The 18,484-nt window shown below is 42.3% G+C and overlaps 1 protein-coding gene across 7 annotated transcripts in view; it reads left to right on the forward strand.

Annotated features, from left to right (window-relative positions):
• Positions 1–18,484, forward strand: part of phldb2a (pleckstrin homology-like domain, family B, member 2a) — a 36,132-nt gene that overhangs the window by 10,247 nt on the left and 7,401 nt on the right. For 3 of the 7 annotated variants that reach the window (XM_058412086.1, XM_058412088.1, XM_058412087.1), the window contains 4 exons: positions 2,364–2,621; positions 10,122–10,256; positions 16,886–17,026; positions 18,294–18,422. In XM_058412086.1, the coding sequence (XP_058268069.1) occupies positions 2,364–2,621; positions 10,122–10,256; positions 16,886–17,026; positions 18,294–18,422 (663 nt within the window). The remainder of the gene's footprint in view (positions 1–2,363; positions 2,622–10,121; positions 10,257–16,885; positions 17,027–18,293; positions 18,423–18,484) is intronic. The other 4 variants (XM_058412092.1, XM_058412089.1, XM_058412091.1 and 1 more) reach the window with 2 other exon arrangements.

Below are 18,484 nucleotides of genomic sequence, written 5' to 3' on the forward strand. Positions count from 1 at the left end.
CCACTACTCTTTCCCATAGCTTTATTGTTACTTCTTCCCCATTCCTCAGGCATCTTCTCACTCTCTAAAACCCTGTTAAACAAACTAGTTAAAAATTCCACTGCTGCCTCTCCTAGACACTTCCAGACCTCCAGCAGGATGTCGTCAGGACCAACTGCCTTTCCACTTTTCATCCTCTTCAAAGCCTTCCTGACTTCATCCTTTCTGATCTTATCTACTTCCTGTTCCACAGAGTTCACCCCTTCAACTCTTTTTTCCCCTCTCATTTTCCTCATTCATCAGCTCTTCAAAGTACTCCTTCCATCTCCTCTGTACACTCTCCTCACTTGTGAGCACCTTTCCATTTCTATACTTAATAACTCTAACTTGCTGCACAATCTTCCCATCTCAATCCCTCTGCCTTGCTAACCTGTACAAGTCCTTCCCTCCTTCTTTAGTGTCTAACCTAGTGTGCACCTCGTCATATGCCTTCCACTTGGCCTTAGACACCTCCCTCTTCACTCTGCACTGTAACGTCTTGTATTCCTGTGTATTCTCTTCAGTCCTGTCCATGTCCCACTTCTTTTTGGCTAACCTTTCTCTGAATACTATCCTGAACTTCCTCATTCCTCCCCCAGGTTTCCTTATCTTTTTTCCCCCTTCCAGATGACACACCCAGCACCTTTCTTCCTGTCTCCCTGGTCACTTCTGCTGTAGTTTCCCAGTCATCTGGCAGCACTACCTGACCAACCAAAGCCTGCCTCAACTTCTGTCTAAATTCCTCCTTTTTCAGCTTCCACCATTTGGTTTTCTTCTCTATCTCTTCTTCTTACAAGACCATCAAAGTCATCCTACACACCACCATCCTATGCTGTCTCTCGCCCACTACCACTTTAGAGTCACTAATCTCTTTCAGATTGCCTCTTCCACATAGGATGTAGTCTATCTGTGTGCTCCTACCTCCACTCTTGTAAGTCACTCTATGCTCCTCCCTCATCTGAAAATAAGTGTTAGCCACAGCCATGTCCAACCTCTTAGCAACGTCCACTACCATCTGTCCTTCAAGGTTCCTTTCCTTAACTTGCCTATCACCTCCTCATCACCTGTGTTCCCCTCACCAACATGTCCATTAAAATGCTCCTATCACCACTCTCTCAAACATGGGAATACTCTCTATCACCTCATCTAATTCACTCCAGAAGCTCTCTTTCTTCTCTAACTCACAACCTACCTGTGGGGCATAACCACTAACAACATTCAACATCATCCCTTCAATCTCTAACTTCAGACTCATCACCCTGTCCGACACTCTCTTCTCTTCCAGAACATTCCTCACAAACTCCTCCCCATTTCTCTTACTATCCACAAGCTTGAATCCTGCTCCTATACTACGAGCCTTGCTACCCTTTCACCTCATCTCCTGTACACACAGTATATCCACCTTCCTTCTCTCCATCATATCAGCCAGCTCTCTACCTTACCCTGCCATAGTACCAACATTTAGAGTTCCTATTCTCAGTCCTACACTCTTACCTTTCCTCTTCTCTCTCTGTCTGTGCACTCTCCTCCCTCTTCTACTTCTTTGACCAACAGTAGCCCAATTTCCACTGACGCCCTGTAGGTCAACGTCGCCGATGGTGGTCATTGTTAACCCGGGCCTCGACCGATCTGGTATGATATTCAGAGTACTGATGATTCACATAATTAAATTTGGCAATGTTTTACGCCGGATGCCCTTCCTGATGCAACCCTCTCTATTTATCCGGGCTTGGGACTACAGCCACTACAGTCACTGGCCTGTGACCTCCATGGCTAGATTCTCTTATGTATGGAATGTAATGCCAAATTTCCCCAAACTTCCACCAAGTATGGTCTAGTGAGCTTTGCAAGAAACTGGAAACACTGAACACACAATTTCAGTAAAAGTTTCATCTGAATGGGATGTGCCTTGCTTCAAGACTATTACAATCGATGAAAGAGCTATGATCTGCAGCTTCTGCTGATGGTGCTGGAGCACATTAAAGGAACTCACACCATGTTTTTCACTGTATTAATTTAAGTCACTCTTGGTTTATGGAGTGGGATTTGGATATGCAAGAGCTCTAAACATTGTAAATGTCTATAGCAAATGTATCATTGTGAAAAAACATTTTAATTGCACTCACTTATAATTGAATGTGCTGACAGTCACAACAATATGGCATAGTTTTTGATTACACTGATCAGATTCTGTAATAAATAACATGATCATTAATGCTGTTTATTGTAGTTTCTGTTTGGATTTGCTAGTGTTCCTTAAAATGTATGTGTGGTTGATTTGTTATTTAATTGCGTATGAGTAAAAATGATTTATGTCCAACTCCTGTGGATCCTCATTTCTGCAGGAGCGTCAGCGTCTGGAAACAATACTGAGTTTATGCTCTGAATTTGGAAGCTCAGAAACAAGTTGCCCAGAACGCAGTGCTGGTGTCTGTGCCATATCCAACCTGCAGAGGATCAATCATGAGCTGGAGAAGTTACAGGTTTTGGATGATGAAAGTGGGGTTTCTGACCTGCATGTTGTTGCTGCTCCAGAGGATGGCTTGGTAGTTAAGGGTAAAGGAGAGAGACAGCTACAGACCACTAACATCCTGCAAACTTCTGTGAGTTCCCCCTCAACATACATACACAACAAGGTCACATATTGTTTTTTTACTTTCAAGTGAACACTTGTTTTATTTTAGATCTGTATTAACACAAACATTATATGGATTAGATAATGTTATTTTAGTTCTCTTTCAAGGGAACTCGAGGCTGTGTCATGGCTGATGCTATGGGAACGCTTCTATGTGAAAGTTGTGTCTGAAGCTCTGTGTGAAATCATGGCTGTTTATTGTTTATTATTTATTTATTATTATTCCTTAAGATAAGGAAAGAAGGCATGTTCAGAAAGTGTGTGCATCCGTGCCCCGCTACATTTTGGGGGACGACTTGCACTTTTTCTGTGTTGTTTGTTTGACAGTGGAGCGTTCATGTGCGGCTCTTGAGGGAGCCAGCTGTGTGCACTGCGAAACTCTCCATAAACTCCGCTCTCGCTTGGTTATTTGCTCCAGCCAAGTGCCTCGTGACTGTGGTCCCGCGTTTGCTGAGGCCACCCGCCAACTTAGATCATGGGTCTTGCAGGTCAAGTTAGTAGAGGTGGAACAAGAGATGGGTGATCCCCTTTCTCTTTCCCTCTCTCCTGACTCGGATTTCCCCACTTCGGCTCCGGGAGCTTGATTTGTCCTGCGTCTGTCAAGGCAGCATGCTGGATTCGGTCCTTGTTTCATGGCTTTGTGAATATCTCCGCCTTGGCTCCGTAAGCATGCTTTGCGATTTCTCCCGACCTAGATGAGGATATAATGCTATCTGCATTGGTCTCTGAGGACCTGGAGGTGATCACACATGCTGTTGCTAAGCTTAGCGTAGTTTGGCATGATGAAAGATTAGTGTTGTCCACTATGAGCTTGACAATGGCAGGAGCTCATCTGCGGGAAAGGGCTCATCAGTGATGTCTGAACTCTGCCAAGCCACAGATTTAGCCCTCTGTGCCACAAAGCATTTCATGACTGTATTTAGTTGCCACAGAGAGGCAATCTGACAGAGATAAAAGAAAGGGACAAACCTTTCTTTTAGACATCCTGGTGTCTCCTAAGGGCCTGTTTTTCCTAGTGAGGAGCTAGGGCTAGGTCAGTACCCACCAGCCCCAACCTGGCATGCTGAGGCAGGAAATGTAAAATTTGGGTGGCTGTCCAGCGCTTAGCAGCAGGTCCCACAGGCGAGAGACAACCATCTCTGGGCCGGGAAGGATTCCTAATGCTCGAGGGCTAGGGTTCTCAGGGATGCCCCTTTTAGGGCTATTTCCACTGCTGCCTACCCCACCACCTCTGGTGCTTCGGGGTTCAGCCATGACCACCCATGCTTCTGCTCCTTATGTGTTGCCACCTCCTGGGTTAGCCCCTGCCAGCTTGCTGTTTCAGGGCGCTATGCGAGGTGGGAATAGCGAGAGGCTAACACCTCTCTCAGATCACCTGGCAGCATGGAAGCTTCAGTCGGGTGCACCACAATTGGTTCTGTGGGAAAGGCTACAGAATCCAGTTTGCCTCCCTTTCTACTTCTTTCAGGGTGTGCTGCTCAGTGTTGTTGGCACAGACCAAACCTTGTTCCTCCATGAGAAACATCTCTCACATCTGAGAAAGGGGCTGTAGAGTGCATTCCCCTTCCAGACTGAGCTGGCATGTCCTGTTTAACAAGAAGGATGGGGCTACACCCAATTTTAGATCTGTGTGCTCTGAATTGTATGCTGAAACATACAAGTCTGGGATGTTAATACTCAAGGTCACTGTGTTGCAGGTCAGGTCTGAGGACTGATTTATGATGATAATCCTGAAGGGTCAATATCTTCACATATGCATCTCGCCAGAGCACAGGAGACTCCCCTGGTTCACTTTGGGGTGAAGTGTACCAATGCCGGGTTCTACTTTTAGGCCTAGTCTTATTGTTCACCCTCATAGAGTGCATGGAGACTGCTCTGGCATCATTGCACCCCAGGGCATCCATGTAGTCAATTATTCAGATAACTGGCTCATCTTGGCTCAGTCGAGTGGCATCCAGGCATTGAGATGCTGTGCTTGCCCACATGAGGTCCCTAGGCCTCAACCCATTGAAGTGTGTGCTTTCTCCCTCTCTGGGAACCACTGCACTCCTTGAGAGATTCCCATCAGGAGGAGCCTCCTCTCTCAGGTGCATGGGACCAGTTCCTAGACTCCGTTCTCCCAACTGAGGTTGTGGAGACTATTTTGAACTTTTGCCTCTGGTGTAATCGTCTCTGCTATAATCCAGACATCTGGGCTTTCTGCAGGCCTTCTGCCCTCCACCCCATGAGCTGGCAGAGCAGGAGAGACTACACCTGCTGTGCCCAGTTTGGGTTCTTTGGACTTCTTGCTTGAGCGCAAGGCATAGGTTCTCTCCCTTTTCATCTGCTTTGGCAGCCACAACAAATAAGGATTCGGCCCCAGGCAGCACATTGTGCTGGGTAGTGGTAGCTATCTCCTAGGTCTGTGAGGTGCGCTGTGTGACTTCACCTCTAGGGATTACAGCTCGCTCCATTAGGCATATTGCCTTGTACAGCACCCTGGCTAAGGGCGTTCCCCCCAGGATGTTTGTGCTGTGGCAGGTTGGTCCTCTCCGCACACCTTTATCGGGTTCTATAACCTGGACCTGGACCCCCCTCCTGTGTCCTGCTCTGCTCCTGGCTTATTTGTGCTCTTTCACAACCTCCATGACAGACCTCTCCCGGCACATAGCAGTGTTGGTATTGGCGTTCCCATTGCATCAGCCATGACACAGCGTTAAGTTCCCTCAAAAGGGAACTACACCAGGTTACATATGTAACCCAGTTCCCTGAGAAGGGAACTAGATGCTGCATCATTAGCCACACCCAGGGCATCCAATCGCACTTCCTTCAGACAAGTAGAAGCTGTAGTAATGTGAGGAGGTGTCCTTTTATGGTCTTTCTGGTGCGCTCCGCTTCATCACATGAACTACCCGAGCCGATAAATTGACGTGATTTCACACAGAGCTTCAGACACAACTTCCACAAAGAAGCATTCCCATAGCATCAGCCATGATGCAGCGTCTCGTTCCCTTCTCAGGGAACCGGGTTACATATGTAACCTGGTGTAGTTTATGCTTAGCTTTTTTCTAGTAGCTTTTCTTTGCAAAAAGTCCTTTTGGGATTTTCTTTTAGGATAGATGGCTGTTGCTGATTGTTCATTCTTTACTACCTATTAGAGTTGGATTACCAGGTTTTATTTAAGCAGTATAAGATGAATAAATGCTTTCTGGCATTACACAACAGTGGAGGTGCTGAAATGGTAACACTGGTGTGTTGGTGAGGGCCAGTTTTAGCTGTTGGAAAGGCCACTCTATTGTGGATATAAATCATGCTCTGCCCAATATCTCTACCATGTCGTTCACTTGGGAAAGGGGATAGCTATTGAAGACCGCGACCTGGTTAAGCTTCTGGAAGAACGTTATATTGCTCCAACAACTTGATTAGATCTCCAACAGAAAGTTGATTAGTTTGTGTAGTCAGGGTATTGGCAGAAGGAGGAGCAGACACACTCTGCATGGTAATGTCATGGGTAAAGGCCCGACGCACAATGTGAGCAGAATGATATGGGTGTTCAGGAAGGACAGGCTCACAGAGATGTTCCAGAAAGTGAGAAAACTCAAAAGCATAATTATACAAATATATTAAGCTAGAGCTAGAGCTTAAGCTAAAAATAAAAGGTCTTATGGAAAGAGGGAGATTTCAGATAACTCTGAACATAAGGGGAATTCTAAGCACAGGAAAATAGACCACAAAAGAGGAGTGTCAGGATTAGCTGGAAAATATGGGTAATTGTGAGAAGGCTTGTAAATAAGGATGGGAGGAGCCTGAGGGCTCAACTTAGAAATAATGGGAAATTGCCAGGGTTATGCAAAAGAAGGAGGTGTGATTTTCTGGGGACTTCTGCAGTTGACTGTACTGTGCCTGATGCATGTCGTTTGGAGTCTTATTGTGAAGATATCTTCTGAAGATTTATCTGACTCCAATGAAACCAAGATTTGCTTCTTTTCATCCAAGCCTGGAGAGTCATTGTTTATTAGCCTATTCAGCTTTACAAGTAAGTTATAGATATTAGGTAACTGGAGAAGACTCTGGACCACCCTGAGATGTGTTCACTCAGAGAGGGACTCTGAGTTCCGACATATTTTGTTGGCACCCAACATGGGGCTCGAGAGGTCAGCGAAAGACCTAACGACCTGAATTGGGACCATGCCCTCCAGGCTGCAGAGGCCAGCCACAATAAAAAGGTAAGCAGACACCTGTTTATTCAAAGTCTGTTTTGTAATTGTGTTTGTGGCCTCGGGGTTTTGAATCCAAGAATCCAGTGTGGTGGGAAAAGGGAAATCCAGGGAAAGGAGTTGGATGAGAATAAGCAATAGTTGAACTAGTTGAATAGTTGACTGTAAGTTGAAGGAGCATATGTGAATGTGTAATTGTGTGAAAATAAGTCTTGCGGATACCACTATTCATAGTGAAGAGCATGTCCAGATGTGTTGAGATACTCTGTGAATAGGTTTGTAAGAGAGCATGTATTAATTCACTTCAATTTATTTGTATAGCACTTTTAACAATGGACAGTATTAAAGATCTGGTAGAAGAAAATTCCTGCGGATGCTGCTGGTGAGGCTAGTTAACCCCATGAGCCAGGACTGCACTGTCAGAAGGAAAAGAAGTGCATAGTCTCCCTAGATACCACTGTTTAGACTAGAGGAATATGGACACATTTCTTTGATGAACGGACATATAAGGATAGAAATGGTATAGGAAGATGGCAGTCAGAAGAGTTGATTAAAAATAAATTGTAGGCAATTACAGTATTTTATATTATAAGGATTGTATATGCTGCAGAGCCTAATTCCATATAAGGATTGGTATAAGAAAATCTGGAGGCCTAGGTTGCTGAGCCCAATATAGAATATGTGTGCCCAAATAGAAGCCCCAGAACCCTGTCATGCTTTTATAAAGCTGTTTGACTTCATTAAAGACCCATATAATGAAGAGAATGACCCCTTGGTAGAGTTATTCGCTGAAAGGCCAAAACAGTCAGATTACTGCTCAGGATTGACAGCAATTGTGACTGTGAAACTAAGAATAATCCACTGGAAGAATGAACAAGGAAGAATCCAGTGAAACCATGTGTAACAGTAAGACAGATAAACATTTGCTGGAAACAGAAACCTAGGACCAAGAGCTAGTGTTAAAAGAACTAGACAGGGGTGCATAATCGATAAAGGAAAGAGTCTTCTAACACCTGCCTGTATTGTAATGGCAAATCATTTGGCTGCAGACAGGGAAATAAAAGAAATGAAGATATGGCATGACCAGACAAAAGGGGAGTTGCAGTGGCCCATGGAAGGAACATTTGATTTAGAATAGTGCAGGAAGATATCTAGGATAGAAATCAAGAAGGCAAGAAGAAATTTAGAAATTGGGGAAGAAGGGACAGCCCCATCATGGGAGAAGTGTGGGGAGCGAGAAAGGCGACCTTCATATAATGAAGACCATACCCCGAAGCTGAGGGGGATGTATCCCTCACTGCCATGCTCAGGGCAAGTGGATCTGGAGAAAGTGTTGGGACAATTCAAGGGAATAATAAGAGAGGCAAAGAGGAGGAGAGACATGGAGAATTATTTGAGATAAAAACCAAGGAGGTTGCCGAGAGGCCTGGAAAGAGAGGAAAATAGTGAGCATGAAGAGTACACTGGGAAAAAATGAGGTGTTCCAGTGCCACAGGCCTTCCCCGGGTTTTATAACCAATCTTACAGTACCCCACTCAGACAAGATGACTCAAGGGCAGGAGTGAGGCCCAGAAGACCTACTTGAGATGCTGCAAAGAACAATCCAACATTTGGTGGCAGAACATGAGAGACTCAGGACAGAGGTCAGAAACAGAGAAAGATCAGGGAAACAAAACTGTACCAATCAAGAAGAAGGAGAATATGGGTGAAGTGAGCAGGCGAGTAACATGGATTAAAGAAGGATGGAAGCAACAGACTGGTCAGAAGAGGAAGAGGAGTCGGGAGGGGAGTGAGATTATCAAGAAAAGAACCCAGAAAGAAGGAAAAAGGTACCAAGAGATGGATGAGAATAACTGGAGAAGTGTAGATGATACCACTCTGAATTGAAAATGAGATACTTTGGGACAAGGAGCTGCTGCAACAGACCCAGGCAACAGTGGAAAGGCTGGAAGAAATGGAGAGACAGGCAAGTGCTTTGGAAGAAAAGTTGAGGGAAATAGAAACAAGTGACATGGAAAGGAGGATAGAGGGGATGGAGTTGGTAGGCTTCTCGGAAAAAAAACACAGACTTTGTGGTTGACAGAGCCCGAATGGATAGCAGTAGAAGGAATCACAAGACAAGCCCCATTACTCAACTCTTCTGAAGATTTGTCTGACTTCTCATCCAAGCCTGAAGAGTCTTTTATTGTTTATTAGCCTATTTACTTTAAGTTATAGATATTAGGAAAATTACTGTCACCATTTTAGCATTTTAGCTATATTAGCATTGCATTTTATTTTTAACATTTATGTTTTGTTGTAGACATTTTATTGCCAAAACAGTGTAGACACCTAGTCACACCCATTATGTGGGCCTTTGTTTCCACAAAGGTGAGAGCTAGAATTTCTAAAATGTCTTAGTATGCTTTGTCATTAAGATTTCCCTTAAGAAAAAGTGTGGAAGAACTTATTTGGCCTGCACAGACCCTTGTCCTCAAAACCACTGAACAGTTTTAAGATCTCATAAGATCAGGAAATGGCTTTATTCTCAATGGCATTTGTGTGTGTGTGTGTCTGTGTCTGTGTCTGTGTGTGTGTGAGAGAGAGAGAGAGAGAGATGCCAAGATATTAGCGGTCTATTGTGCTACCATGCATGTACTATTGCAGTGTCAGAGATTTAAAATAAATTTCAGCTAAATTAAGAATACATACTATCATTGTCTGAGAGACAGAAACTCTCCTGTAATCTTCTATTAAACTCACATTATTCACAGGACACCATGTGACCACAGACTGCTAGACTATATCATCTATAAATACCCCTTATGCCATATGAAACTTAAAGCTTGAGCTTAAATATGCTCATATGTTTAATAGTGAGATGGCGAGATAAATGCAAGTGCAGGTTAATCAGTTTTAATGAAAGTTAGGCCAACAGTCCTCAGAATCAGTAAACAAGGACAGGTCAAGGAACTGGCAAACAGGATATATTATTTGAGGCAACTGGAAAAAAAACAGTGGACAAAACAGTGACAGTGAGGGTGTGAGTGTAGTAAGTAAGTAATTAAAAATGTCACCCAAATGACAGATGCAGGCTGTTGGGAAGTCTGGTTTCATTGCACAGAAGAAGTTTCACTTCTTCTTCAGGAAAAGGATGACAGAGAAGTAACTATTCATTTTGCTGGAATCAACTTTTATGTCTTATATTTAAGTAATTTGTAAACACATTTTATAATATAAATTTGATGTTCTGATATTGGTATCTTGATATATTATTTGGTTTATCTGTTTAGACATCAGAAGACTTGCAGATTAAACAGGTTATAACTCGGATAGAGGAGGAGAGGATTCAAGTCCTCAACAACATTGAAGAGTTGGAGCAGAAGATCAAGGATCTAGACACACAGTTGAATGAGTCTATCAGTGAGGTTTGTGTCAGAGGATTTATTTGTTCTATATGCAATTATTATTACACATACAATGACATTTGAGCTTAAATATATACAGTGGAAATTAGGTCTACACACCCCTGTTAAAATTGTAGGTATTTGTGAATAAAACCTACAAAAATAATGTCAGATATTTTTCCATCTTTAATGTTATAAAGCAACCAACAAAATTTAAGTGAAAAAATAGAAATGTTTAAGGGGGAAAATACAAACTAAAATTGCTATAACTTACTTATATAAGTATGCTATTTTATAATGGGGTTAATCAGGGTTATTCTGATTAACCCTAAATAAAGATTAACTTGTTTTTGAAGGATGTTTTTGACATCTTTTTGGTTTTGTGGTATCTGATTGCTGAAGTCATGGTTAGAGCTTGTTAGGGACTTTATTGTTAAAAGGTACTGATAATGGGAAAGCAAAAAAAAGAAAATCCAAAACAGTAACACCATGAAGGCCATCATCATTATCATCATGTGTGTGTTTTGTTGTTGTTCTCTTACATTTATATACATAATTGATCATCTGCTGATATGCTTATATGTATGTACATATAATATGTATACAGGCATAACATTATGAATCTAGCCATAGGGGACACTGTCCAGTAACTTCTGTGCCGGTCCCAAGCCCGGATATATAGAGAGGGTTGTGTCAGGAAGGGCATCCAGTGTAAAACATTGACAAATTTAATCATTCGAATCGTCAGTACTCTGAATTTCATACCGGATCGGTCGAGGCCCGGGTTAACAACGACCGCTATCGGCGCCTTTGACCTACAGGGCGAGTGTAGGACTGAGAATAGGAACTCTGAATGTTGGTACTATGACAGGGAAAGGTAGAGAGCTGGCTATGATTCAAGGAATGGAATTGTCATTTCAACCACATATAGCTGACGCAGTACATAGTGAAATGAAACAACGTTTCTCCAGGACCTGGTGCTACATAAACAAACAACAAAGTTTAAACACAAAAAAAAACCAACAACAACACAGAGCTAGGACAGAAGTTTGTCCTAGCCACGTAAAGTGCAACTAGGTGCAAACAGAGCAGAGACAAAACAGTGCAAAAACAATAAATATAAAAAGACAACACAAAAAACAGGACACTTAGTGCCGAAAAATGAAATTAAAAAAATGAAATAATGTACATTTGAACTGTAGAAAAAAAACAGGTAACTAATAACATATATGATTATAACACACATATATATATATATATATATATATATATATATATATATATATATATGTGTGTGTGTGTGTTATAATGCACAATATATATATGCACAATACGCGCACAATATATATATGCACAATACGCGTTGTCAGGACGAGATATATATATATATATATATATATACATATATATATATGTATGTGTATATATATATATATATATATATATATATATATATATATATATATATATATATATCTCTTCCTGACAACGCGTATTGTGCAAAACTGCAGTAGCAGTGGATGAAATATTAACATTGAGGTAGTGTGTGTGTGATAGAGACAGAGAGTTTTGTGCATTTCAGTCCTCTGTGTGTGTGTGTGAGAGAGAGAGAGAGAGTTTTGTGCAGAAACTGTTACACAGTCTGGTTGTGAGGGCCCGAATGCTTCGGTACCTCTTTCCAGATGGAAAGAGGGTGAAGAGTGTGTGTGAGAGGTGTGTGGAGTCATCCACAATGCTGTTTGGTTTGCGGATGCAGCGTGTAGTGTCCGTGATAGAGGGGAGAGAGACTCCAATCTTGCGATCCGAGACGGTGCAGTTCCCAAACCAGGCAGTGATGCAGCTGCTCAGGACGCTCTCGATCATCCCTCTGTAGAACACAGTCAGGATGGGGGGAGGCTTTCCTCAGCCTCCTCAGGAAGTAGAGGCACTGCTGGGCTTTCTTGGTGATGGAGCTGTTGTTGAATGACCAGGTGAAGTTCTCTGACAGATGAACACCAAGAAATTTGGTGCTCTTGAAAGGAACTGTTGATGAACAGCGGAAAATGGTCACTCTGTGCTTTCCTGAAGTCAACAACCATCTCTTTAGTGTTGTCGACATTCAGGGAGAGGTTGTTGGCTTTACACCAGGCTGTTAGCTGTTGCACCTCCTCTCTGTATGCTGACTCATTGTTCTTGTTGATGAGGCCCACCACGGTCGTGTCATCGGCAAACTTGATGATATGGTTGGAGCTGTGCATTCCTGCACAGTCATGAGTAAGCAGAGTGAACAGCAGTGGACTGAGCACAAAGCTCTGAGGAGCTCCAGTGCTCAGTGTGGTGGTGCTGAAGATGCTGACGAGAAGAAAGGTGGATATACTGTGTGTACAGGAGACAAGGTGGAAGGGTAGCAAGGCTCGTAGTATAGGAGCAAGATTCAAGCTGTTTTATTATGGTTTGGATAGTAAGAGAAATGGGGTAGGTGTGGTCCTGAAGGAGGAGTTTGTGAGGAATGTTCTGGAGGTGAACAGAGTGTCGGACAGGGTGATGAGTCTGAAGTTAGAGATTGAAGGGGTGATATTGAATGTTGTTAGTGGTTATGCCCCACGGGTAGGTTGTGAGTTAGACGAGAAAGAGAGATTCTGGAGTGAATTAGATGAGGTGATCGAGAGTATTCCCACGGGTGAGAGAGTGGTGATAGGAGCATTTTAATGGACATGTTGGTGAGGGGACCACAGGTGATGAGGAGGTGATAGGCAAGTTTGGAGTTACAGAAAGGAAATGGTTATGGACTTTGCTAAGAGGATGGACATGGCTGTGGTTAACACTTATTTTCAGAAGAGGGAGGAGCATACAAGACTTACAAGAGTGGAGGTATGAGCAGACAGGTAGACTACATCCTATGTAGAAGAGGCAATCTGAAAGAGATTAGTAACTGTAAAGTGGTAGTGGGAGAGAGTGTAGCCAGACAGCATAGGATGGCGGTGTGTAGGATGAATTTGATGGTCTGTAAGAAGAAGAGGTCAAAGATTGAGATAGAGAAGAAAACCAAGTGGTGGAATCTGAAAAAGGAGGAATGTTCTGAGGAATTTAGACAGAAGTTGAGGCAGGCTCTGGGTGGTCAGGTAGTGCTGCCAGTGACTGGGAAACTACAGCAGAAGTGATCAGGGAGACAGGAAGAAAGGTGCTGGGTGTGTCATCTGGAAGGAGGAAAGAAGATAAGGAGACTTGGTGGTGGAATGAGGTTCAGGATAGTATTCAGAGGAAGAGGTTAGCCAAGAAGAAGTGGGACATGTACAGGACTGAAGAGAATACACAGGAATACAAGAAGTTACAGCGCAGAGTGAAGAGGGAGGTGTCTAAGGACAAGTGGAAGGCATATGACGAGTTGCACACTAGGTTAGACACTAAGGACTTGTACTTGGTTAGCTAGGCAGAGGATTGAGATGGGAAGGATGTGCAGCAAGTTAGAGTTATTAAGTATAGAAATGGAAAGGTGCTCTCCAAGTGAGGAGAGTGAACAGAGGAGATGGAAGGAGTACTTTGAAGAGCTGATGAATGAGGAAAATGAGAGGGGAAAAAAGAGCAGAAGGGGTGAATTCTGTGGAACAGGAAGTAGATAAGATTAGAAAGGATGAATTCAGGAAGGCTTTGAAGAGGATGAAAAGTGGAAAGGCAGTTGGTCCTGACGACATCCCGGTGGAGGTCTGGAAGTGTCTACAACCCCTGGCAAAAAGTATGGAATCACCACTCTTGGAAGATGTTCATTCAATTGTTTAATTGTGTAGAAAATAAAACAATCACAGACATGACACAAAACTATTTTCATGTAACATTCCAACCTTCTTGCTTTATGAAACACTTACAAAAATAAAAAAGAAAGAAAATTGTAGTCAATTGCAACTGTTTTTACAGATCAAACAGAGGAAAAAAATGTGCAATCACTCAATTCTGAGGAAAATATTATGGAATCACCAAACAAAAACACCACTACTACTTTGTTGCACCACCTCTGGCTTTTATAACAGCTTGAATTCTCTGAGGCATGGATTTAACTATTGACAAACAGTATTCTTCATCAGTCCGGCTCCAACGTTCTCTTATTGCAGTTGCCAGATCAGCTTTGCAGGTTGGAGCCTTTTCATGGACAAGCTTTAAGTTTTCTATCTTGACGCTTTGATGTCTTCCTTGGTCTACCAGTACGCTTCCCTTTTACAACCTTCCCATTTGATTTGTTCTTGGTCCAGATTTTAGACACAGCTGGCTGGGAACAACCAACATTTTTTGCAAAATTCCGTGAAGATTTACCTTCTTCAAGAAGTTTTATAATCCTCTCCTTTGTTTCAACTGACATCTCTCGTGTTGGAGCCATGATTTATGTCAATCAGCTTGGTTCAACAGCTCACTAAGGTGTGCAAGCATTCTTTTTTAACTGCAGACTAATTAGCAGATGTAATCAGATACAGGTGTTTGTTTTAGAACTGCAAAGTACATGGTAATTCCATAATATTTTCCTCAGAATTGAGCGATTCCATATTTTTTTCCTCTGTTTGATCTGTAAAAACAGTTGCAACTGACAGCAATTTTCTTTCTTTTTTACTTTTGTAAGTGTTTCATAAAGCCAGAAGGTTGGAATGTTAAACGAAAAAAGTTTTGTGGCATGTCTTTTTTTTCTACACAATTAAACAATTGAATGAACATCTTCCAAGAGTGGTGATTCCATACTTTTTGCCAGGGGTTGTAGGAGAGGCAGCAGTGGAATTTTTAACTAGTTTGTTTAACAGGGATTTAGAGAGTGGGAAGATGCCTGAGGAATGGGGAAGAAGTAACAATAAAGCTATGGGAAAGAGTAGTGGAAGCTAGGTTAAGGAAGGTAGAGGAAATTTGTCAGCAGCAGTATGGCTTCATTCCCAGAAAGAGCACAACAGATGCAATTTTTGGAGTATAGGGATGGTCAAAGAGTTGCACTGTATATTTGTAGACTTGGAGAAAGCATATGACAGGGTGTCAAGAGAAGAGCTGTGGTACTGTATGAGGAAGTCAGGAGTAGCAGAGAAGTATGTCAGAGTGGTGCAGGACATGTATGAGAGGAGCAGGACAGTGGTGAGGTGTGCTGTAGGTCAGACAGAGGAGTTCAAAGTGGAGATGGGACTGCATGAGGGACTGAGCCCCTTCCTCTTTGCTATGGTGATGGACCAGTTGTCAGAGGAGGTCAGACAGGAGTCTCCTTGGACAATTATGTTTGCAGATGACATTGTGTTCTGTAGTGAGAGCAGGGAGCAGGTGGAGCTTTGTGCTGAAGAGAAGAGGAACTCCTCTGACAGTCGTAGTAAGACTGAGTACATGTGTGTGAACGAAAGGGAGGGAAGTGAAACAGTAAGATTTACAGGGTGAAGAGGTGAAGAAGGTACAGGAGTTTAAGTACTTGGAGTCAACAGTCCAGAGTAATGGAGAGTGTGGGAAAGAGGTAAAGAAGCGAGTGCAGGCAGGTTGGAATGGGTGGGGAAAGGTGTCGGATGTTATGTGTGATAGAAAAATATCAGCGAGAATCAAGGGGAAGGTGTACAAGACAGTGGTGAGACTGGCCATGCTGTATGGTTTAGAGACACCGAGGAAGACAGGATTGGACAGGATTAGGAATGAGTACATCAGAGGGACAGCTCATGTTGGACGTTTGGGGGACAAAGGGAGGCCAGATTAAGATGGTTTGGACATGTTCAGAGGAGGGAGAGTGAGTATATTGATAGGAGAATGTTAGATGTGGAGCTGCCAGGCATAAGGCAAAGAAGAGGTATATGGATGTAATAAATGAGGATATGAATTAGCTCAATAGCTAATGGGTTCAAGTGTAGAGGATGCAAAAGATAGGGATAGGTGGAGAGAGATGATTTGCTGTGACGACCCCATAAGAGAAAAGCCGGAAGAAGAAGGCATAACATTATGACCACTTGCCTAATATTGTGTTTGTCCCTCTTTTGCTGCCAAAACTGCCTTGATGCACTGGCCACCCATGACCCTGTTCGTGGTTCACCACTGTTCCCTCCCTGGACCACTTTTAATATATACTGACCACTGCAGACCGGGAACATACCACAAGAGCTGCCATTTTGGAGATGCTCTGATGTAGTCATCTAGCTATCACAATTTGGCCCATGTCAAACTCACTCAAACCCTTACACTTGCCCATTTTTCCTGCTGCTAACATATCAACTTTGATACAAAATGTTCACTTGCTGCCTGATGAGATAATCAGTGTAATCACTTCACCTGTCAGTGGTCATAATGTTATTCCCAATCTGTGTGTGTGTGTATATATATATGTATATATATATATATATATATATATATATATATATATATATATATATATACACTATATTGCCAAAAGTATTCGCTCACCTGCCTTGACTCGCAGATGAACTTAAGTGACATCCCATTCCTAATCCATGGAACAACAATAACAATAACAACTATAACAACTTTCCTGGTGAGCATCATGGTGGATTTTTTTTGCCTATCACAAATATAGATACAAACAGTAGGCATAGTATACGGGAGGGTTTAAAGAAAAGCAGAAAAATTTTAGTCAGTTCTCACCAAAATTCTCACAGTTCTCTAGTGCAATACTGACTTAGGAATTTAATCCTCTTATTTCCCACTCTCTGTCTGTTTAGATGGAGGTGGAGAGGGCCCTTTTGGAAGGCGAGCAGAATGAAGAGCTTGCTCTCCTGCAAGCAGATAAGGAGTTGCTAGAGAAGCTAAATGAAAAGATGAGCAAAATGGAGAAAACCACCAATACTAATATAACCAACAAGGTGCAGTCCCACACTGAAATGACAAAGCCAATACTGTAGTGCCCTATTTTATGTTGCTTCGACATACGTTGATTCCGACTATACGTCACTAATCCTTAAATATTACATTGAAAAATTAAATCCAATTTACGATGCTTTACACAACCTTATGGCGGTCCCTCCGTTGCATAGTAACAATGAAAAATGGCTAATAAAACCAAACTAAACTTGCCTTGCGTCCAGTTAACGTAGGGCCGGGTATGGCTGTAATTTTGTTTTGCTATAGGCTGAAGTCTTTTAGGTTTGAGCTTAATAGATGAATATATCGCAGTGGATCAGGATTTCAGCTTGCCTGTGATTTACATCTATATGTGTTAAATTTGGAACATTGTACCTTTGTTGGCAGAGCAAAAGAATAGAAACAGGTAATGTTGATACCATCATGACTTACACCATCAATAAAGATTAGTGAGTTTGACATGTTTTGGATCATAAGCAGATCTTTTCTTTCTCCAAACTTAGACCATTCTATCACTTTCATAGAGGTCAACTTTTGGTTCTCAGAGATAAGAACTTTTGTGCCAATTCCAGTGTGCCCTCAGTGTCACTCAGTGTTTTTGTCATTAATCACTGTTGTTTTCTTTGGCCAACCAGTTGAATATCTGGTTGTTAGCACACCAGTGGTTTCTCTATTTAACAGGATAATCAAATTGTCATACTGGCTATTCTAAATGCTTACAGGTGCAATGGATTTGATTGTTTTTTCTGAACTTAAGAATGGCTAGTTTTTCTCCCATAGATAGCTCTCTATCTCATCATGTTGGTTGATCCTTTTTAACAACAAATGCAGTCTTCACAGTTGAAACCTAGGGCCCAAGACTAATAAACATTCAGCACTATTAATTATTTAGACAATCAAACTAACAGGACACACCTGGGCAACAAGAAACACCTGTCAATCAATGATTTATAATTTTTGATCATTTAAAATGTGTAGATTTAAACAAAATGTGACATGTTCAAAATGGTTTACCACAACTAGATGTAAATATCAGGAAATGAAAGCTGAGATTCTGATATTCATCTTTTCATCTCTAACCCAAATAGACCCCCCTTTTAGAAATGTTATTGACTCTACATTCAAACTACATTTAACTGTGCAGCCACCTCTACCTTTTTATTTTCCTTTTCTATTTCACTAACCCAGGCTTTGTTTCTATCCCTCCCTTCCTCGTCTTTTATGTGTTTTTTCTGTATGTCTGCACATGAGCCGTTTTTGCTCTAACAGGACAAGGCACTGTTGGAGACTGAGAGAATTAAAGTAGAGAAGCTAGCAGAGTTGGTCTTGGAGCAGAAGAGCCAGCTGGACTCATGTCCTGAAGCACTGAAGGAACAGCTTAAGATTCAGCTCGCCAGGGTCAGTCAGCCATCTGTGGGCCCCTCTTAGTCTCTTCCACTTTTCCTCTGAAGCCTCAACTT

Source organism: Hemibagrus wyckioides, linkage group LG16, assembly GCF_019097595.1.
Source record: "Hemibagrus wyckioides isolate EC202008001 linkage group LG16, SWU_Hwy_1.0, whole genome shotgun sequence".
NCBI classification, from domain to species: Eukaryota; Metazoa; Chordata; class Actinopteri; order Siluriformes; family Bagridae; genus Hemibagrus; species Hemibagrus wyckioides.